Below are 23,809 nucleotides of genomic sequence, written 5' to 3' on the forward strand. Positions count from 1 at the left end.
GCCTTTTCACATAATAAGAATTTACTCACCGATAATTCTATTTCTCGTAGTTCGTAGTGGATGCTGGGACTCCGTAAGGACCATGGGGAATAGCGGCTCCGCAGGAGACAGGGCACAAAAGTAAAGCTTTAGGATCAGGTGGTGTGCACTGGCTCCTCCCCCTATGACCCTCCTCCAAGCCTCAGTTAGGATACTGTGCCCGGACGAGCGTACATAATAAGGAAGGATTTTGAATCCCGGGTAAGACTCATACCAGCCACACCAATCACACCATACAACTTGTGATCTGAACCCAGTTAACAGTATGATAAAACGTAGGAGCCTCTGAAAGATGGCTCACAACCATAAACAACCCGATGTTATTGTAACAATAACTATATACAAGTATTGCAGACAATCCGCACTTGGGATGGGCGCCCAGCATCCACTACGGACTACGAGAAATAGAATTATCGGTAAGTAAATTCTTATTTTCTCTGACGTCCTAAGTGGATGCTGGGACTCCGTAAGAACCACGGGGATTATACCAAAGCTCCCAAACGGGCGGGAGAGTGCGGATGACTCTGCAGCACCGAATGAGAGAACTCCAGGTCCTCCTCAGCCAGGGTATCAAATTTGTAGAATTTAGCAAACGTGTTTGCCCCTGACCAAGTAGCTGCTCGGCAAAGTTGTAAAGCCGAGACCCCTCGGGCAGCCGCCCAAGATGAGCCCACTTTCCTTGTGGAATGGGCTTTAACAAATTTTGGCTGTGGCAGGCCTGCCACAGAATGTGCAAGCTGAATTGTACTACAAATCCAACGAGCAATCGTCTGCTTAGAAGCAGGAGCACCCAGCTTGTTGGGTGCATACAGGATAAACAGCGAGTCAGATTTTCTGACTCCAGCCGTCCTGGAAACATATATTTTCCGGCCTTGACAACGTCTAGCAACTTGGAGTCCTCCAAGTCCCTAGTAGCCGCAGGCACCACAATAGGTTGGTTCAGGTGGACGCTGAAACCACCTTAGGGAGAAACTGAGGACGAGTCCTCAATTCCGCCCTGTCCGAATGGAAAATCAGATAAGGGCTTTTACAGGAAAGCCGCCAATTCTGACACGCGCCTGGCCCAGGCCAGAGCCAACAGCATGACCACTTTCATGTGAGATATTTTAACTCCATAGATTTAAGTGGGTCAAACCAATGTGACTTTTGGGACCCAAAAACTACATTGAGATCCCAAGGTGCCACTGAAGGCACCAAAGGAGACTGTATATGCAGTACCCCTTTTACAAACGTCTGAACTTCAGGGACTGAAGCTAGTTCTTTTTGGAAGAAAATTGACAGAGCCGAAATTTGAACCTTAATGGACCCCAATTTCAGGCCCCTAGACACTCCTGTTTGCAGGAAATGTAGGAATCGTTGAATTTCCTCCGTCGGGCCTTACTGGCCTCGCACCACGCAACATATTTTCGCCAAATGCAGTGATAATGTTTTGCGGTTACATCCTTCCTGGCTCTGATCAGGATAGGGATGACTTCATCCGGAATGCCTTTTTCCTTCAGGATCCGGCGTTCAACCGCCATGCCGTCAAACGCAGCCGCGGTAAGTCTTGGAACAGACAGGGTCCTTGCTGGAGCAGGTCCCTTCTTAGAGGTAGAGGCTACGGATCCTCCGTGAGCATCTCTTGAAGTTCCGGTTACCAAGTCCTTCTTGGCCAATCCGGAGCCACGAATATAGTGCTTACTCCTCTCCATCTTATCAATCTCAGTACCTTGGGTATGGGAGGCAGAGGAGGGAACCCATACACTGATTGGTACACCCACGGTGTTACCAGAGCCTTTACAGCTATTGCCTGAGGGTCCCTTGACCTGGCGCAATACCTGTCGAGTTTTTCCCAACGGTTTATAATCATGTGGAAGACTTCTGGGTGAAGTTCCCACTCTCCCGGGTGGAGGTCGTGCTGAGGAAATCTGCTTCCCAGTTGTCCACTCCCGGAATGAATACTGCTGACAGTGCTATCACATGGTTTTCCGCCCAGCGAAGAATCCTTGCAGCTTCTGCCATTGCCCTCCTGCTTCTTGTGGCACCCTGTCTGTTTACGTGGGTGACTGCCGTAATGTTGTCCGACTGGATCAACACCGGCTGACCTTGAAGCAGAAGTCTTGCTAAGCTTAGAGCATTGTAAATGGCCCTTAGCTTCAGGATATTTATGTGAAGTGATGTCTCCAGGCTTGACCATAAGCCCTGGATATTCCTTCCCTGTGTGACTGCTCCCCAGCCTCGCAGGCTAGCATCCGTGGTCACCAGGACCCAGTCCTGAATGCCGAATCTGCGGCCCTCTAGAAGATGAGCACTCTGCAACCACCACAGGAGGGATACCCCTGTCCTTGGTGACAGGGTTATCCGCTGATGCATCTGAAGATGCGACCCGGACCATTTTTCCAGTAGGTCCCACTGGAAAGTTCTTGCGTGGAATCTGCCGAATGGGATTGCTTCGTAGGAAGCCACCATTTTTACACAGAACCCTTGTGCATTGATGCACTGAGACTTGGCTCGGTTTTAGGAGGTTCCTGACTAGCTCGGATAACTCCCTGGCTTTCTCCTCCGGGAGAAACACCTTCTTTCTGGACTGTGTCCAGGATCATCCCTAGGAACAGAAGACAAGTCGTCGGAACCAGCTGCGATTTTGGAATATTGAGAATCCAATCGTGCTGCCGCAACACTACCTGAGATAGTGCTACACTGACCTCCAACTGTTCCCTGGATCTTACCCTTATCAGGGAATCGTCCAAGTAAAGAATAACTAAAATTCCCTTCCTTCGAAGGAATATCATCATTTCGGTCATTACTTTAGTAAAGACCCGGGGTGCCGTGGACCATCCCTACGGCAGCGTCTGAACTGATAGTGACAGTTCTGTACCATAACCTGAGGTACCCTTGGTGAGAAGGGTAAATTTTTTGACTTGAAGGTAAGCATCCTTGATGTCCCGAGACATCATGTAGTCCCCTTCTTCCAGGTTCGCAATCACTGCTCTGAGTGACTCAATCTTGAATGTGAACCTCTGTATGTAAGTGTTCAAAGATTTTAGATTTAGAATCGGTCTCACCGAGCCGTCTGGCTTCGGTACCACAATAGTGTGGAATAATACCCCGTTCCCTTTTGCAGGAGGGGTACCTTGATTATCACCTGCTGGGAATACAGCTTGTGAATGGCTTCCAAAACTGCCTCCCTGTCAGAGGTAGACGTCGGTAAAACCGACTTTTGGAAACGGCGAGGGGGAGACGTCTCGAATTCCAATTTGTACCCCTGAAATATTACCTGAAGGATCCAGGGGTCTACTTGCGAGTGAGCTCACTGCGCCCTGAAATTCATTGAGAACGGGCCCCCACCGTGCCTGAGCTTGTAAAGCCCTAGCGTCATACTGAGGGCTTGGCAGAGGCGGGAAAGGGTTTCTGTTCCTGGGAACTGGCTAATCACTGTAGCCTTTTTCCTCTCCCTCTGTCACGAGCAGAAAAGAGGAACCTTTTGTCCGCTTGCCAACAAAGGACTGCGCCTGATAATACTGCGTCTTATTTTGAGAGGCGACCTGGGGTACAAACGTGGATATCCCAGCTGTTGCCGTGGCCACCAGGTCTGAAAGACCGACCCCAAATGTCCCCTTTTTTAAGGCAATACTTCCAAATGCCGTTTGGAATCCGCCTCACCTGACCACTTTACTGGTAGAATTGGACAACGCACTTATACTTGATGCCAGTCGGCAAATATTCCGCTGTGCATCACGCATATATAGAAATGCATCTTTTAAATGCTCTATAGGCAATAATATACTGTCCTTATCTAGGATATCAATATTTCCAGTCAGGGAATCCGACCACGCCAACCCAGCACTGCACATCCATGCTGAGGCGATTGCTGGTCGCAGTATAACACCAGTATGTGTGTAAATACATTTTAGGATACCCTCCTGCTTTCTATCAGCAGGATCCTTAAGGGCGGCCATCTCAGGAGAGGGTAGAGCCCTTGTTCTTACAAGCGTGTGAGCGCCTTATCCCCCCTAGGGGGTGTTTCCCAACGCACCCTAACCTCTGGCGGGAAAAGGTATACTGCCAATAACTTTTTAGAAATTATCAATTGTTATCGGGGGGAAACCCACGCATCATCACACACCTCATTTTATTTCTCAGATTCAGGAAAACTACAGGTAGTTTTTCCTCACCAAACATAATACCCCTTTTTGGTGGTACTCATATTATCAGAAATGTGTAAACATTTTCAATCATGTAACGTGTGGCCCTATTGGAAATCACGGTTGTCTCTTCACCGTCGACACAGGAGTCAGTATCCGTGTCAGCGTCTGTATCTGCCATCTGAGGTAACAGGCGCTTTAGAGCCCCTGACGGCCTATGAGACGTCTGGACAGGCACAAGCTGAGTAGCCGGCTGTCTCATGTCAACCACTGTCTTTTATACAGAGCTGACACTGTCATGTAATTTTCAACAGTACATCCACTCAGGTGTCGACCCCCTAGGGGGTGACATCACTATTACAGACAATCTGCTCCGTCTCCACATCATTTTCCTCCTCATACATGTCGACACAAACGTACCGACACACAGCACACACACAGGGAATGCTCTGATAGAGGACAGGACCCCACTAGCCCTTTGGGGAGACAGAGGGAGAGTTTGCCAGCACACACCAAGCGCTATAAACTGTATAGGGACAACCTTATAATAAGTGTCTATCCCTTATAGCTGCTTATATATATTTTTAGCCAAATAAGTGCCCCCCCTCTCTGTTGTACCCTGTTTCTGTAGTGCAGTGCAGGGGAGAGTCTGGGAGCCTTCCTACCAGCGGAGCTGTGTGGGAAAATGGCGCCGTGTGCTGAGGAGAAAGGCCCCGCCCCCTTCACGGCGGGCTCTTCTCCCGCTTTTATCTGGAAAACTGGCAGGGGTTAAATACATCCATATAGCCCAGGGGCTATATGTGATGTATTTTTTGCCATAGGAGGTATTTTCATTGCTGCCCAGGGCGCCCCCCCCCCCAGCGCCCTGCACCCTCAGTGACCGCAGTGTGAAGTGTGCTGGGAGCAATGGCGCACAGCTGCAGTGCTGTGCGCTACCTTAATGAAGACAGGAACGTCTTCTGCCGCCGATTTCTGGACCTCTTCACTCTTCAGCATCTGTAAGGGGGCCGGCGGCGCGGCTCCGGGACCCATCCAGGCTGTACCTGTGATCGTCCCTCTGGAGCTAATGTCCAGTAGCCAAGAAGCCCAATCCACTCTGCACGCAGGTGAGTTCGCTTCTTCTCCCCTTAGTCCCTCGATGCAGTGAGCCTGTTGCCAGCACGTCTCACTGAAAATAAAAAACCTATTTAAACTTTACTTCTAAGCAGCTCAGGAGAGCCACCTAGCCTGCACCCTTCTCGTTCGGGCACAAAAATCTAACTGAGGCTTGGAGGAGGGTCATAGGGGGAGGAGCCAGTGCACACCACCTGATCCTAAAGCTTTACTTTTGTGCCCTGTCTCCTGCGGAGCCGCTATTCCCCATGGTCCTTACGGAGTCCCAGCATCCACTTAGGACGTCAGAGAAAACTCATTTAGCTCATGTGAAGGGGGAAAGGTCACCTCCTGCCTTTTTTCCCCATACATATGAACCCTCTTTTGTCAGGGACTGGGGTTTCCTCTGTGATGTGCAACACCTCCTTCATTGCTATAATCATATAACGTATAGCTTTAGCCAATTTAGGCTGTAACTTTGCATCATCATAGCCGACACTGGAGTCAGACTCCGTGTCGGTGTCTGTGTCAACAATTTGGGATAGTGGGCGCTTCGGAGACCCTGACGGCCTCTGCGACATAGGATTAGGCATGGGCTGAGACCCTGACTGTCCTAAGGTTTCAACTTTATCCAACCTTTTATTCAAGGAATTAACATTATCATTTAAAACCTTCCACATATCCATCCAATCAGGTGTCGTCGCCGTCGGCGGCGACCCCACATTCATTTGCTCCCGCTCTGCTTCCACATAGCCTTCCTCGTCAAACATGTCGACACAAGCGTACCGACACACCACACACATACAGGGGATGCTCTTTTTGAAGACAGTTCCCCCACAAGGCCCTTTGGAGAGACAGAGAGAGAGTATGCAAGCACACACCCCAGCGCTATATGTCCCAGGAATCACACAGTAACTTAGTGTTAACCCAGTAGCTGCTGTATATAAAGCTTTTTGCGCCTAATTTATGTGCCCCCCTTCTCTTTTTACCCTCTTCTACCGTGTTTCTGCAGGGGAGAGCCTGGGGAGCTTCCTCTCAGCGGAGCTGTGGAGAGAAAATGGTGCTGGTGAGTGCTGAGGAAGAAGCCCCGCCCCCTCAGCGGCGGGCTTCTGTCCCGCGTTTGTGTGTAAAATAATGGCGGGGGCTCATGCATATATACAGTGCCCAACTGTATATATGCTACTTTTTGCCAAGAGGTTCCTAATTGCTGCCCAGGGCGCCCCCCCTGCACCCTACAGTGACCGGAGTGTGTGGGTTTAATGTGGGAGCAATGGCGCACAGCTGCAGTGCTGTGCGCTACCTCAGTTTGAAGACTGGAGTCTTCTGCCGCCGCTTTTGAAGTCTTCTTGCTTCTGTCACCGGCTTCTGTCTTCCGGCTCTGCGAGGGGGACGGCGGCGCGGCTCCGGGATCGGACGACAAAGGGTGAGATCCTGTGTACGATCCCTCTGGAGCTAATGGTGTCCAGTAGCCTAAGAAGCAGGACCTATCTTCAGTGAGTAGGGCTGCTTCTCTCCCCTCAGTCCCACGCTGCATAGAGTCTGTTGCCAGCAGATCTCTCTGAAAATAAAAAAACCTAACAAAATACTTTTTTATAGCAAGCTCAGGAGAGCTCACTAAGTAGCACCCAGCTCGTCCGGGCACAGATTCAAACTGAGGTCTGGAGGAGGGACATAGAGGGAGGAGCCAGAGCACACCAGTATCCAAATTCTTTCTTAAAGTGCCCTGTCTCCTGCAGAGCCCGTCTATTCCCCATGGTCCTTACGGAGTCCCCAGCATCCACTAGGACGTTAGAGAAAGGAAAATGCGAGCATGCTACCTGCAGTTAAAACAGATATGTGACCAAGTATACTTTTGCTTAACTACATGGTGCCATGTACAGTAGCGGCCAGCGTGGACCACTTATGGCTGATTGTTTTGTTTTCTAGGCACACCAGACTGTTTGTAAGACCAATAAAAGGTATTGCAGTTAGTTAATCTGAGCCCAAACTGGCTGATAACAGAGTAATGAAAAGGTTGCAATGTAACACATTGAGTATAAGAGTATATGGAGATTTTGCAGGAATATTTTGGAATGACAGATTGTATAAATTCTAGGTTTAATGACACTTTAACACTCTTCACTATACAGGACAAGTGAATCAACTTTGATCCTATCATATAAACATTGTTAAGACTCAGGGCATTAAGTATAAAAATGCACAAAGCTTTTGGGTTCCCAGACACAATAAATTCATGCAGTTCCCTCTTCTATAAAACTACATGTAAAGTAAAATAAGTCAGTCAGACAGACCATACCTCCTGATTAGTGAGACACAATCTTCTGCAAGGTTCCTCAGCTGAACACTGGGAAGGAGATTTATGCATTCAGCAAGTCGTAGCAATGACTGTTCGACGGCTGCCCAGGAGGCTACAAAACAGACAAGACATGATAACCAGGTCTGACATAACTGCCAGCTACAGAATATCACAAAACAAATGCTACACTCTAGATGACACTGCTGATCAGATACAGAAATTAGGTACAGCAATGATTAAAAATGAAACACAAAAAGACTACTAGGAGGTAGAAGCTATCATATGCAGTGGATCTCACAATTATAAAGAGAAGCTTTGAAAGATCTAAAAAATATAACAGTATGTAGAAATACAGGGCTTTTAAAATAAAAACATCCCTACATATGGTACTCTGGAGTGAGTTCTACGGTACTTCAGAGTATGCGCTAGACATTTATGGCAAAATAATTATTAGTTACAAATTGTGTCACCAGGTGGCAATGTGGCTACACAAATTACTTGAAGATCACTATGGATTTACCAAAGAATGGGTCATCAGCCGCTACTTTCAGACATGCTAGCCACCATGATCACCGGATCTCGCCTAAGTGCAACTTTTGGTTGTGTGTTGTTGTTTTTTTTATGATGCAGGTGTATTGGGAAGAATTTTATAACTATTCAGATCTGAAAGACTGCTTTAGACATCAGCGGCGGAATAGAATGCCGCCTGAGTCCGGTGGCCGCGTGGGATGCCGGCAGAACTCAGGTGTTTTTTTTAAAGGGGCAATCACTTACAAGGCAAAAACATGCCTTGTAAGTGATTGCCCCTTTACAAAAACACACAAGTTCGGCCAGCATTCCGCACGGCCGCCGGGCGGCAATACATCTCACCGCATGTTTTGGCTATTTCAACTAATGTGATATGTTCTGTTTTAAAGAACAGGATTTTTTTTTATATTAAAACTGTTGTTGACCACAAAAGGACGACACACTTGTTGCACCCCGTGATTTGCATCACCACATCAACAACTGGTGACAAAATTTGTAACTAATATTGTTAAATAAATAGCACATCCTCTCAAGAACCTGAGTGCTCTAAGAAGGTATACGTCCATTTTAATTGCCCTGTATATTGTTTCATATACCAAGCATATAAAGGTTGCCAAAAGTATTTTTCTCTAAGGAGGCACACTCCTAGCTCCCTCATCAGACAGTAACATACTTTGCAAGATCTCACCAAAGTGGGGCAGCACGGACGGTGTAATGGTTAGCATTACTGCCTCACAGCACTGAGGTTATGGGATCAATTCCCACCACGGCCCTAACTATGTGAAGTTTGCATATTCTCCCTGTACTTTCGTGGGATTCTTCTGGGTATTTCTAGTTTCCTCCCACACTACAAAAATATACTGGTAGGTTAATTGGCTCCCAACACAAAATTACAACTACTGTGCATGTAAATGTGTTTAGGGAAGATTAGATGGGCCAAGTTGTTCTGATCTACCGACAAATTCTAGATTTCTATACTGTAACTTCACATCTGCATAAAAGGACCTTTAAGGTAGAATTACCATTGTTAAATCTCCTTCTGCGAGGTACACTGGATTCCACAGGGAATAACATCGGGGGTGTAGAGTTGCATCTTGATCCGAAGCACCAACAGGCTAAAGCTTTGACTGTTACCAGTATGCATTGCATCGCCTCTTCTATAGCCACGCCTCCAGGCACTGGAGCTCAGTTTCGTTAACCAGTCCAATGCAGTAGCAGGTAAGAAAGACGGTAGATGTTAGCCACATAGAACCACATTCTCACGACAGGAGAAGGGACCAGCGGCTAATGTCATACAAACCCAAAGAAGCCAAGTGCATTAGGGTGGGCGCCCTGTGGAATACAGTGTACCTCGCAGAAAGATATATAACAATGGTAAGTCTACCATAAATCTACTTTTCTGAAGCAGGGTACACTGAGATTCCACAGGGAATAACTTCGGGGATGTCCTAAAGCAGTTCCTCGTGGGAGGGGACACACTGAACCCGGCGTCCAAAAGAAGCATCCTGGGAGGCGGAAGTATCAAAGGCATAGAACCTGATGAATGTGTTCAGAGGACCACGTAGCCGCCTTGAACAATTGTTCAGCGGACGCGCCACAACGGGCCGCCCACGAAGGTCCAACCAACCAAGTAGAGTGGGCCTTAATAGGAGCAGGAGCTGGGAGCCCAGCCTGCGCAAAGGTTTGTGCAATCACCATTCTAATCCATCAGGCCAAGGTTTGCTTATTCGCAGGACAGCCACGTTTGTGAAAACCAAAAAGTACAAAAAGGGAATCTGACCTCCTGATAGAGGCAGTCCTCTCCACATAAACACAGAGAGCCCGTACCACATCCAAAGAATTTTCTTTGGAAGATAGACCAGAAGAGGTGCAGGTCAGAACCACAATCTCCTGGTTAAGGTGAAAAGATGATACCACCTTAGGCAAATAAGCAGGGCGAGTTCGAACAACAGCCTGGTCACAGTGAAAAATCAGAAAGGGTGGACGACAGGACAAAGTGCCTAAGTACGACATAAACAACAGAAAATAGGATTTTAATACCTACCGGTAAATCCTTTTCTCCTAGTCCGTAGAGGATGCTGGGGACTCCAAAAGGACCATGGGGTATAGACGGGATCCGCAGGAGCTTGGGCACACTAAAAAGACTTTGACTGGGTGTGAACTGGCTCCTCCCTCTATGCCCCTCCCCCAGACCTCTGTTATAGGAACTGTGCCCAGGAGAGACGGACATTTCGAGGAATGGATTTTTGTTAAACTAAGGGCGAGAAACATACCAGCCCACACCACAAACATACCGTACAACCGGAGTAGCAGGAAACCAGATAACAGTATGAACTAACAACAGCAACAAGCTGAATATAACTGATACACAACCCACGTGTAACCAAAAATAACCAGTATCAATACAACTGCAAGTAACAGTCCGCACTGGGATGGGCACCCAGCATCCTCTACGGACTAGGAGAAAAGGATATACCGGTAGGTATTAAAATCCTATTTTCTCTTACATTCTAGAGGATGCTGGTGATTCCAAAAGGACCATGGGGTCTATACCAAAGCTCCAGACCGGGCGGGAGAGTGCGGACGACTCTGCAGCACGGATTGTGCAAACATAAGGTCCTCATCAGCCAGGGTATCAAACTTGTAGAACTTAGCAAAAGTGTTTGAACCCGACCACGTAGCTGCTCGGCAAAGTTGAAGTGCCGAGACCCCTCGGGCAGCCACCCAAGACGAACCCACCTTCCTGGCAAAATGGGCCTTTACGGACTTCGGCAACGGTAGCCCAGCCGAAGAATGAGCCTGCTGAATCGTATTACAAATCCAGCGTGCAAGTTTGCTTAGAAGCAGGGTTTCCAATCTTGTTGGAAGCATACAGGACAAACAGAGCCTCTGTCTTTCTAGTAAGAGCCCTTCTGGCGACATAAATTTTCAAAGCTCTTACAACGTCAAGAGATTTTGGGACCGCCACAGCCTCCGTAGCCACAGGTACCACAATAGATTGGTTTATGTGAAACGAAGAAACGACCTTTGGCAGAAATTGTTGACGAGTCCTCAATTCCGCTCTATCCGAATGAAAGATCAAATATGGGCTCTAGTGAGACAAAGCTGCCTATCGGACACTCGTCTGGCAGACACCAGAGCCAAAAGCATGACCACCTTCCAAGTGAGAAACTTTAACTCAACCTTACGCAAAGGTTCAAACCAGTGACTGCAACACCACTTCAAGGTCCCACGGCGCCACAAATTGAGGATGGATATGAAGCACTCCCTTCACGAAAGTCTGAACCTCAGGAAGGACGGCCAATTCTTTTTGAAAGAAAATAAAGCCGAAATCTGCACTTTGATGGAACCCAATTTCAGGCCTGCATCCACGCCTGCCAGCAAAAAATGGAGGAAACGACCCAAGTGAAATTCCTCCGCAGGAGCTGCTTTGGTTTCACAACACGACACATACTTTCTCCAAATACAGTGATAATGCTTCGCCGTAACCTCTTTCCTGGCTTTAAGGAGAGCGGGGACGACCTCCCCTGGGAATACCTTTCCGAGCTAAGATTTGGCGCTCAACTTCCACGCTGTCAAACGCAGCCGCGGTAAGTCCGGAAACACGCAGGGCCCCTGCAGTAACAGGTCCTCTCTTAGACGAAGCGGCCAAGGATCTTCTACAAGCAATTCTTGAAGATCCGGATACCAGGCCCTCCGTGGCCAATCTGGAACAACGAGTATTGCCTGAACCCTTGTTCGTCGTACGATCCTCAGCACCTTTGGAATGAGAGGAAGTGGAGGGAACACATACACCGACTGAAACACGCACGGAGTTACCAGGGCGTCCACTGCACTGGCTTGGGGGTCCCTTGACCTGGAACAATACCTCGGAAGCTTCTTGTTGAGGCGAGACGCCATCATGTCTATCAGAGGAATTCCCCAACGCCTTGTCACTTCTGCAAATACTTCTTGATGAAGAGCCCACTCTCCCGGATGGAGACCGTGTCTGCTGAGGAAGTCTGCTTCCCAGTTGTCCACGCCCGGGAGGAAGACTGCTGACAGAGTGCTCACGTGCTGTTCCGCCCAGCGAAGGATTCTTGTGGCCTCCGCCATTGCCGCCCTGCTCCTTGTACCGCCTTGGCGGTTTACGTACGCCACCGCTGTTATGTTGTCCGACTGGATCAGGATAGGGAGAACCTGAAGAAGGTTCTTCGCTTGCAGCAGACTGTTGTAAATGGCTCTTAACTCGAGAACATTTATGTGGATTCCTGGCTTGACCACTTTCCCTGGAAATTTCTTCCTTGCGTGACTGCGCCCCAGCCTCGGAGACTTGCATCTGTTGTCAGTAGGACCCAGTCCTGGATCCCGAATCGGCGCCTCCCTAGAAGGTGAGAACCTTGCAGCCACCACAGGAGAGAAATCCTGGCCCTGGAAGATAGACTTATTTTCCGGTGCATGTTCAGGTGAGACCCGTTTCCCACTGAAACAGATCCCACTGAAACACCCGGGCATGAAACCTGCCAAACGGAATGGCTTCGTAAGCTGCAACCATCTTCCCTAGTACCCGAGTGCATTGATGAATCGACACACTTGTCGGCCTCAGGAGCTCCCTGACCATGTTCTGGATTTCCAGAGCTTTGTCCTCCGGAAGAAACACTCTCTGTAGCTCCGTGTCTAGGATCATACCCAGGAAGGGCAGCAGAGTGGCCGGGATCAACTGAGACTTTGGCAAATTTAGAATCCAACCGTGATGTCGCAGAACCGAAAGGGAGAGATCCACATTTCTTAACAACTGTTCCTTGGACCTCGCCTTTATCAGGAGATCGTCCAAGTACGGGATAATTGTGACCCCTTGCTTGCGAAGGAGAACCATAATTTCTGCCATTACCTTGGTGAAAACCCTTGGGGCCGTGGAAAGCCCAAACGGCAACGCCTGAAATTGGTAATGACAATCATGTACCGAAAACCTCAAGAAGGCTTGATGAGGAGGGTATATCGGGACGTGCAAGTAAGCATCCTTTATGTCTACTGACGCCATAAAATTCCCCCCTTCGAGGCTGGAGATCACAGCTCGAAGAGACTCCATCTTGAACTTGAAAATTTTCAAGTATGGATTGAGGGATTTTAGGTTCAGAATCGGTCTGACCGAGCCGTCCGGCTTTGGCACGACAAAGAGGCTCGAATAGAACCCTTCCCCCCGTTGGGACGGGGGAACCGGCACAATGTCCCTCTGTTGACACAACTTTTGTATAGCAGCCTTTACCACTTCTCTTTCGGGAAGAGAAACTGGCAAGGCCGACACGAAAAAACAGCGGGGGGGCATCTCCTGAAACTCTAGTTTGTACCCTTGGGACACTATGTCTAAGACCCAAGGATCCAGGGCCGATTGAAACCAGACCTGACTGAAGAATCGGAGATGGCCCCCCCACCGGTACGGACTCCCGCAGGGGAGCCCCAGCGTCATGAGGTGGACTTGGTAGAGACGGGGGGAGGACTTTTGTACCTGAGACAAAGCCTCCTCCATGGATTTTCTCCATGTTTGTGTCTGCGAATCAGATTTATCCAGTCTTTTAGACAATAAAGCCACATTTGCATTCAGTGTACTCAGCATAGTCACCCAATCAGCAGTCGACAGAGTTATACCCAAATCCCTCTCTGCTCCCCCAGTAACTTCCTCCGGGGAGGAACACTCAGCCTCAGACATGTCGACACGGAGTACCGACACACCCACACTGGCCAAAAACAAGGGGACAGACCCACAGGGAAGCCTGTAGAGAGAAACACAGACGGAGTATGCCAGCTCACACCCCAGTGCCCATATACTAAAAGATATAATATATGTGACCAGCGCTGTCTATAATATGATAAAAGCACCAAATTTTATGTGCCCCCCCCCACTCCCCGTTTTTGCCCCCTTGTTACTTGAGGGAGCTTGGAGGTCCGGGCCAGCGTCTCTGCAGCACTGTAGAGAGAGAAAATGGCGCTGGTGAGCAATGTGCGTCTAAGCCCCGCCCCTTCCCGGCGCGCTGTAGCCCGCTCAATTTAAAATTTATTATACTGGCGGGGGTATTCTATACGGTGCCCGGGCACCGTATAATCCTTTCTGCCAGTCCTCTGACCCCAGTAACTGCTGCCCAGGGCGCTCCCCCCCAGCGCCCTGCACCCTGTGAGTGCCGTTGGTGAAGTGTGTGTGGGAGCATGGAGCGCAGTGCTATTCCGTTACTGAAGTCTTCGGTTCTTCTAATACTCACCCGGCTTCTTTCTTCTGGCTTCTGTGAGGGGGGTGACGTCGCGGCTCTGGGAACAAGCAGCTAGGCGAACCAAGTGATCGAACCCTCTGGAGCTAATGGTGTCCAGTAGCCTAAGAAGCAGAGCCTTTAACTAAGAAGAAGTAGGTCTGACTTCTATCCCCTCAGTCCCACGATGCAGGGAGCCTGTAGCCAGCAGGTCTCCCTGAAAATAAAAAACCTAACAAAAGTCTTTCCAGAGAAACTCAGTAGAGCTCCCCTAGTGTGTGTCCAGTCACTCATGGGCACAAAGTCTAACGGAGGTCTGGGGGAGGGGCATAGAGGGAGGAGCCATTTCACACCCAGTCAAAGTCTTTTTAGTGTGCCCAAGCTCCTGCCGATCCCGTCTATACCCCATGGTCCTTTTGGAGTCCCCAGCATCCTCTAGGACGTAAGAGAAATACGACCTTAAGCAAAAGGAATTTAAGGTCCACAGACTCAAGAGGTTCAAATGGAAACTCTTGCAGGGCATTCAATACTACAGACAGATCCCAAGGAGCCACATAGGGAGGCTGAATCTGTAGGACACCCTGAGTGAAAGTGTGAACGTCAGGAAGAGATGCAATTTTTCCGACAAGGCAGATATATGAACCTTGAGGGAGGCCAGACAAAGGCCCAAGTCTAGGCCTTGTTGTAGAAAAGCCAACAGTCTGGAAGCTTTGAAAGTATATGCATCATAATTCTTAGCAGCACGCCAGGTGAAGTAAGAATTCCAGACCCTGTAATAAATCCGAGCCGAAGCTGGTTTACGGGCTTTCAACACAGTTTGACTGACCGCCTCAGAGAATCCTTTTGCTCTCAGGAGTGATGCTTCAAGAGCCACGCCGTCAAAGCCAGTCTGGCCACAAAGGCCCTGAACGAGGACGTCTGGGCGTTGAGGAAGTAGAAGAGGACGCTCCATCGAGAGACCCCGTAGATCCGATAACCAATGCCGTCTGGGCCACGCTGGAGCGACTAGTACTATTCCTCTTTCTTGCTTGAACTTCCATATTACCCTGGGCAGGAGTGACATTGGAGGGAACACGTATGGCAGCCGAAAGTTCCATGGAATTGCCAGTGCGTCCAAGAACGCTGCTCGAGGATGCCTTGTCCTTGCTCCGAAGACCAGAACCTTGTGATTGTGTCGAGATGCCATCAGGTCTACATCTGGTGGTCCCCACTTGTCCACTAGGAGTTGAAAGACTTCGGGATGAAGGCTGCACTCTCCGGCGTGAACGTCCTGACGACTGAGGAAGTCCGCTTCCCAGTTGAGGACTCCTGAAATGAACACCGCCGATTTGGCTAGCAGATGGCGTTCCGCCCATTGGAGGATTTTTGACACTTCCATCATTGCCATGCGGCTTCAAGTGCCGCCTTGATGAATTATGTATGCCACCGTGGTGGCGTTGTCTGACTGTACTTGAACAGGCCTGTTCTCTACCAGAGGTAGGGCCAGTGTCAATGCATTGAACACTGCCCGCAATTCTAGAATGTTTATCGAGAGGAGAGATTTCTCCCTGGTCCACCGACCCTGGAGATAGTGTTGCTGCGACACCGCGCCCCAACCTCGCAGACTGGCGTCCGTTGTCAGGAGGACCCAGTTGGAGATCCAGAAGGGATGGCCCCTGCTCAACTATTGGTCCTGTAGCCACCAGCTCAGTGACAGACGAACCTCCGGAGTCAGGGAGATCATTTGAGACCTGATCCGATAAGGAAGACCGTCCCATTTGGAAAGAATTAACCTCTGCGGAGGGCAGGAATGAAATTGAGCGTACTCTACTATGTTGAAAGCCAACACCATGAAGCCTAGTACTTGCATCGCCGAGTGTATCGACACTCTCTGGTGAGAGAGGAAGCATCTGATCTTTTCCTGAAGTTTCAGGACCTTCTCCTGAGACAGAAAGTCTTTGGCTGTGTGTGTCCAGCAGCGCCCACACGTGCACCATGCTCCGAGCAAGGACCAGCGAGGACTTCTTCTAATTGATGAGCCACCCGTGGGCTTGTAGGAATTTGACCGACATCTCCAGTTGACTGAGAAGGACATCTTGGGAGTTCGCCAGAATCAGCAAGTCGTCCAGATACGGCAGGATCCCGATTCCCTGATGGAGGAAAGCCGTCATTACGGCCATGACCTTGGTGAAAATATGAGGTGCCGTGGCCAGTCTAAATGGCAGAGCCTGGAATTGAAAATGAAGGTCGTCAATAGCAAACCGCAGATACTGCTGATGCGAAATGTCAATAGGTATGTGCAGGTAAGCATCCTGTATGTCCAGGGATACCATATAGTCCTCGGGTTCCATGGCCAGCACAATAGAGCGCAGAGTTTCCATACAGAATTTGGACACTCTTACAAACTTGTTCAATGATTTGAGGTTGAGGATAGGCCGGAAAGACCAATTCGGTTTCAGAACTAGAAACAGGGTCAATAGTATCCCTTGCCTCTCTGGGACAGAGGTACCGGCTCTACCACTCCTGTTTCCATGAGGGATTGTACAACCAGGTGTAGAGCTTGCGCTTGTAACAGATCCGAGGGTATAACCGTTGAATAGAACTGGCGAGGGGGACGTCTCTTGAAAGAGATTGGGTACCCGTGAGAGACACCTTTCCGTACCCAGGCGTCTGAAGTGGTCTTTAACCAGGCCTGGGCGAACTGCAGAAGTCGGCCTCCCACCCTGGGGTCCCCCCAGGGCGAGGCCCGTCCAATTGTGCAGCAGGCTCGTCTTGTTTGGAAGCAGGCTGACAGGCGGCCCAGGATTGTTTAGATTTGGGCTTAGTTGTTTTGGAAGTACGAGCCTGTCTCGGGTACGCCTGACCTTTTGCTTTACTTGGAGGTCAAAAGGAACGAAAAAGTGGTACTCTTAACCTTCTGAGCAGAAGGATTAGTACTTGGGAGAAAAGCAGTCTTGGCCATCGTCAAGTCAGTCACAATCTTATTCAGATCTTCCCAAAATAGGATGTCTCCCTTGAAAGGGAGTACCTCCAAGGTCTTTTTAGAGTCCAGGTCCACTTTCCAGGACCTCAACCACAGAATCCGGCGAGCCAGGATAGACGTAGTAGAAGCCTTGGCCGCCATGACCCCTACATCAGAGGCCGTCTCCTGAATATAGAGAGGCTGTGGTAATATACGATAGATATTGTCTGGCAGTGTCAGAAAAATCCTGAGGTAGCTCATCCTCAATTGCCTGAACCCATGCTTCAATTCCTTTTGCCGCCCAAGAGGCAGCCATAGTGGTTCTATGTAAGCACTGGTGAGAGTGTAAATAGACTTCAGGCATCCCTCCACACGCTTATCTGTCTGTTCCTTAAGTGAGGTGACAGTGGTAACAGGCAGAGTAGATGACACCACAAGACGGGCGACATGAGTCCACTGGCGGTGGAATTTCCCACATGTTGCTCAAATCCGCAGGGATAGGATAACAAGCTAGCATCTTTTTAGACAGGGAAAACTTCTTTCCTGGAGAAACCAGGATTCCTGACGTATGTCAATTAAATGGTCAGAATGTGGTAAAAGTACTTTAGCAACCTTCTGACATTTAAACTTATCAGGTTTCTTAGATGTAAAAGGAGACTCAATGCCATCACCAATTTGGAGAATCAGCTAGATAGACTCCACAAGGTCAGGAACATCAACCTGGGTTGTAGATTCCTCATCAGAAGCAACTGTATCAGTGTCTGGCGGATCAGTATATGCCCCATCCTCATCGAAAGAATTATCCAAAATATTTGTGGATTGTGAGGAAGAAATGGCCCGCTTAGATGACCCCTTGGCCCCAGAGGGACGTGGGGTGGACTCTTGTCTAACCAAAGTCTGATTTAATTGCTGTAACTGGGTAAACAAAGTATCCGCCCATGGCGGATTAACTACAGGGACAATATGTGGCTGTAATGGCACAGGAGGCCCCACAGGGGGCGTGAGACGTGTCACAAGCGTAGTCAGCATATTTGAAAAAGCTGCCCAAGGTGGGTCTTGATTGATCACAGGTGCCACAGACGGACTGGGATATATATGACCCCCAGCGACTAAACCAGCAGCTAACATTTACCCCACTGGTAAATCCGTGACGACAGCACTGCATGATGCAGGAGCGTCCGCGGATGTACCACCCTGTGTAGCAGACATCATATGGGATGTAGCCTTAGGACGTAATAGTACAATAGAGCCAGACAAACACAAAAACTAGCAAATAATCCCCTGTGTTTTGTGACAGTAAATACAGAGCACAGAGGATATAAGTGGTGTGGGGTGACTGAAAACACAGTGAGATATACAAACATTATAACCTGTGTAGCACTATATATTATACGAGACCTTGAAGCACCTAGTTCCCCAGGTACAGAATATAGTGATAGCAAACGTGATACACAAGAGTGGAATCCACACAGCAGCTATAGGCACACTCAGTCACAGGTACAATGCAGGAATTATCACATATAACAATAAAACTGCAGTGGACTAGTAATTACATATTAGGTATGTATACAGATATAACAATGCACAGTAAACACTAGATGTATATCACAGAATACTTGAACTAAATATTCAGATAGCTGAACACTTGTTCTTAACTAACACGGTCTAAAATGACATGTAGAATACTTAAGTGTCTGTAAATGCACAGCGCTGATGATACAGGCGGATTTATAGAGGAGACAGTGTCCAGCAGTCCTGGAGATCAGCCCGGCTATGTAATGGCGCCAAAATCTCTTCAGGGAGTGAGGGAGAGATAGAGATGCAACTCCAGGGCGGGAACACCAGCAGTAGATGGTGCCCGGAGCAGGGGGAGGAGCTACAGGTCAGCACCTTATCCCCTCTGCTGGACTTCACCACCGGGTACTGTGGAGCCTTTTGCAAACGGATTTTAATAAATCCAACCTGTGCTCCTCACCCTGTGTGAAACAGTGTCCACGCCAGCAGCGCGGTCCCGAACGGATCGCAATTTACCTTACCTCCCCCCTTTTAGTGCAACCCCGCGATCCTGGAGAATGACAGCGGTGGTGTGCCTGAAAAAACGGTGTGTCTCTGCTGCAAGTACCTGGAAACCAGGCCGCGGGAGTATGCAGCGCCGCTGAGGGAGGTGATGGAGCCGCAGCACAGAATGTCATAAAGACATAGAAAGTGCTGCGGCCCTTGAAGTCTTCTAAAAAGCTCTTTTCAGGGCTGCCTAGCGCAGCCCTACCTGTTAGTGACATGCACTGCAGGCACCAACTTACAAACTGAGGTCCAGTGCCTGGAGGCGGGGCTATAGAGGTGGTGGTGCAGTGCACCCTGGGAACAGTCAAAGCTTTAGCCTGTTGGTGCGTCGGATCAAGATCCAACTCTATACCCCCGATGTTATTCCCTGTGGAATACCAGTGTACCCCGCTGCAGAAACAAAGTTTCAGTGATCCAGAGCTAGCGTCTCACAAGTGTGAAATCTGCTATACAAGACAGCAAAACCAACAAACATGACAGGCCAATGCAATGTTGAATGTAAAAAGAAAAAATTCTAAATTAGGTTATTAAGCCTATTCGGACATGCAGATTTAGTATACATGATTACAGTCTGCTGTAATTTCTCATTGCTTGAGCACTATACAGTAAGATCTTATTCAACTTTGCATATTAAGTGACATTCTTATCCCTTCTGTGCTTCTGCCCCTACATTTCTAATGAGTTGGCTGCCCCCACTCTGCTGCTTGAGTGGTATGCTTACTGATGCAGCAAAACCATGTCCTTGTCCTGCATTGTTTTGTACTGTAAGTAAGTCATGGTTTTCTTGTTTAACTCAATTGTTTATGTACTTTGGGGTGTCATATAAAAGTATAATAATAATTCTGTGCAAGAAGCAAAAGCAGCATATATTGGCTAGTGATTCTGCTAGTTACTTACTAAACCACTAATGGTGAAATCGAAGATATTAAAAAACCCCAGGGTGCTCTTTGACCAATTAGTAACAGACATTGCTGAATTCAGTAGAAAAAAATCTAAGTATATTTGTAGTATTCAAAACAGAGGAAGAAAAGAGAAACATTAGATTGCCTACTTGGTTCCTCAAGCTTGGCAATATGGACAAGTGCACGATTCTTGGTACTGGAAAGGATGGACTCGAGCCTCTTCAGGCACATTGACAGTTGACATTCCCCAGTCACTGGATCTAAAACCTCCCTTAGCTTCTCAGCATAGAAGGTGGAGCATCGCAGGAGCCAGTTTGTAACACTCATTAGGGCCCGACATAGGCTGATGCATTCTTCTGCTTTTCCATGACAGCTGTGAGTACAGAAAAACTTGTAAAGACCTTAATGTCAAAGATGGAGCAAAGGATGACTCATGACTCCAGAATCAATGCACATTACAAGAGATTAAAGAAGCAATCATACTGTATGTAGGAGATTGCACCTACAGTCATGTGAGAAGCCCATAAGGCCGTCTGTAGCAAAGACTTGTCTCTCTCGACTGTCAAATAGTTTTCTCTGTTGACGCAACAAACTATTCTCCTCGGAAAACCTGCTCATACAGATCAACGGAGAGTAAAGTTAAGTGGGGTACACACGGGGGAGATGTGTGCTGAGCGATCTAGCACAGACTGCTCAGCACACATATCTCCCCCCGCTCAGCACTCAGCACTATGGTTGCTGAGCAGGGGGGGGGGGGGGGGGAAGGGGGGCGCGTTCACTTTACGCAGCGGTGAAGTGAGCGACCTAACTAGGGCCGGCAGTAGCGAAGCGCGGGTGACCGTGCATCGCTGTTGCCGCCACCCTACACACGGAGCGATGTGTGCTTCATTTTTAATCAATCTGGTCAGATTGTTTAGAAATGAAGTAAAAATCGCTCTGTGTGTACCCCCCTTTAAACTCCATGGCAAAGCTGCTAAAACTCTGCAAAAAGTTACAGCAGCCATATGTTTACAAAGCCCATAAAGGCAGGCTCTACATTGGACAATAAACTCTGATAAATGCGGATACTCGGCTAGAGAGATTGCTCAAACTACATGCATTCTGAGCTATATGCCAGGCAGAACACTATAAACATATGTATCATGTGTCACTGATTACTACTTAATAAGGTACTGTCGAAGTCAAAAATATTACATAGAGAGAACATACAGACTCCATACATTATGAGTCGCTATACTTGCAAATACGCGCTGTGAGCACAGCAATATATGGTAACAAACGCATTTACACAGACATGCCACAGAGATAGATTTGACACATATTTCATACAGCACATAATTTGAACATATCAAGCGCCAGACATCATAATGTTTTAAATGTATTTAATGGAGTAATGTCATGTATGTGTATTATTGGAACACAGCAAGATGGACAAGTCGAATTTGGTATTAAAGCAACCAGATGAATGTGTATATCAATTTGATGCCTGTTATTAAGTTGTAGCTCATTGAAACAAGTAGATATGATTAAATGTATGAAAGCTAAAGTCACTCTTATTAGAACAATGGACATTCCAAGCATGTGATGGACAGGAAACTCAGGCCAGCCCTTTTGATGTCTTCAAGGCTTGCATATGAACTGACCAATGACTCATCATGAATGAGAAAGTTCCCTCCCCTAGACTAGACACAAGAGATCTGTGCACGCCCCCAACTCTCAGTGTATTGCTGATCAGACACACAGAAGTTTCTGTTTTCCCCTGGGTCCTGAACGAGATGGAGTGTTGATAATATTTTGCTTCTGTTAGCTGGAGTTGAGACACAGCTGAAAATGGAGGAGCTGGAGCGATTATAAAGTGCATTGAGAGAGATGGTGATGTATTACTGGCCGTGTCTGTATTTTGAATTACATTGTAATGACTGCTTACTGTATAAATTTTAACCATGTAACTATATATACTGTACATTGTGATATATTGAATACATATCCTTTTAATATCAAATATATACATCAATGAGCTTTGGAACTCAGACAATGTGTGCGTGTATTGTTTTCTCTTAAGGGATGTAGTGTTTTGCGACGTACAGCACACTTTTATCGTATATGGTAATAAGATGCGCCTGGCGTCCGTAGTATATTTTAGAGCTGGCATTTTTTTTTTTTTTTTTCAAAACAATGTTTATTGAAGAAAGGTAGAGATAGATGTACAAAATTCCATGTCTGGATTCATAGTGGAGAGGTACAAATAACAGAAATACGAGGTAGGTCAGGGTCATACAATAAAGTCTCGGTATGTGGAAAATACATGCATAATTACATATAGTACATGTAAGAATTTGGTAATAAATGATATCTATAGGATATATTCCACTCCTATTGTCTAGGGTTACCATTTTGCTTAGTGAAATGTGAGATCTGGTATTAAAGAGACATGAAGGTATCTAGTGGAAGTAAAGACTTGTAATAAGCCTCAGTATCTGACCATATAGACCCTTAGCAGCTGAGAGACCACTACAGACAAGGAGAAAGAAAACAGAAAGTGAAGAGATAATAACCCTTCTTCAAATAATTTTCTATTTTATAAAGAAGATTGGTTAGGTAGAAAAATCGAATTCGTATAGATTGTAGAGGGAAGAGAAATGAGAGGAGAAAGAAAGAAAAAGAGGGGGTGGGAGATGGAAGGGAAGGGGGGGGGTGGACAAGACATGAAGACAGGACAACATACAGCATCGTTCTCTAAAGGGAAAACTATACCATAAGGTTGTCAGGTTGTATATATGTCCTGTGGACTGCGATAAGTAGACATTATTTACCGGCTCAACACATTTCAAACTTAGCATAGTTAATAACATTAATCAATCTGTCTATACAAATACCAAGTGGTGGGTTCGAAAATTTTCTGGATTCTGAGCCGAGTGGCATTATCAAAGCTTTGTATAACAGTTTCCCATTTCCCATAGAATCTAGGGGCCCCTGACTCTATATCCGGTCCTAGAGCCTGTCGCTCGTAAAATATGTTGTTTAGCAGAGAGGTTCTCATTTCTGTAATAGATGGAGGTGGTCTGTGTAACCAATGGGTGAGGATTAATTTTTTAGCGATAGTGAGGATAACTGTCAGGGCAGGTATAATCTTCTGTTTGTGTGGTCCCAGGTCCCAATCTGAAAAGCAGTAAAATAGACATGCGGTAGGGAGCTTGGTGATTCGAACTGAAAAGATATCATTAACATGGTTTATCAGTTTGTCCCAGAAAGTTCTTATTTTCCTGCAGTCCCAGAAGTTATGATAGTATGTGGCCTCAGCCATCCCACATTTAAAACATCGACCCGTAGAGGCCAGGGTGAAATAGGAATGCTGTTTCGGGGAGATGTAGGCTCTATTTAAGAATTTGAGGTGCGTTTCCTGCAAAGCTGCGGATTTTAAATATTTAAATGTGGGGGACAGTTTGGATATAAGTACCGACATAGCCGGGAAATCAGGTATGTCCCGCTGCCAGCGCGAGTGGAGAGCACTTTGCAAGGGTGTTTTCCCTGAGTCTATGAGAATAGAATATAAATTACGCAGCCTATATCCTATGGTCAGATTAAAACGCAAGAGAGGGGTAAGAGGG

At 47.5% G+C, this 23,809-nt stretch overlaps 1 protein-coding gene across 3 annotated transcripts in view; it reads right to left on the minus strand.

The window, feature by feature from the left end:
- Nucleotides 1–23,809, minus strand: part of MED24 (mediator complex subunit 24) — a 232,693-nt gene that overhangs the window by 157,796 nt on the left and 51,088 nt on the right. For all 3 annotated transcript variants that reach the window (XM_063959759.1, XM_063959760.1, XM_063959758.1), the window contains exons 6-7: nucleotides 20,351–20,574; nucleotides 7,552–7,663 (exon numbers count right to left, since the gene is read on the minus strand). In XM_063959759.1, coding sequence (XP_063815829.1) covers nucleotides 7,552–7,663; nucleotides 20,351–20,574 — 336 coding nt within the window. The remainder of the gene's footprint in view (nucleotides 1–7,551; nucleotides 7,664–20,350; nucleotides 20,575–23,809) is intronic.

The sequence above is a fragment of the Pseudophryne corroboree genome, chromosome 3 (assembly GCF_028390025.1).
Source record: "Pseudophryne corroboree isolate aPseCor3 chromosome 3, aPseCor3.hap2, whole genome shotgun sequence".
NCBI lineage: Eukaryota > Metazoa > Chordata > Amphibia > Anura > Myobatrachidae > Pseudophryne > Pseudophryne corroboree.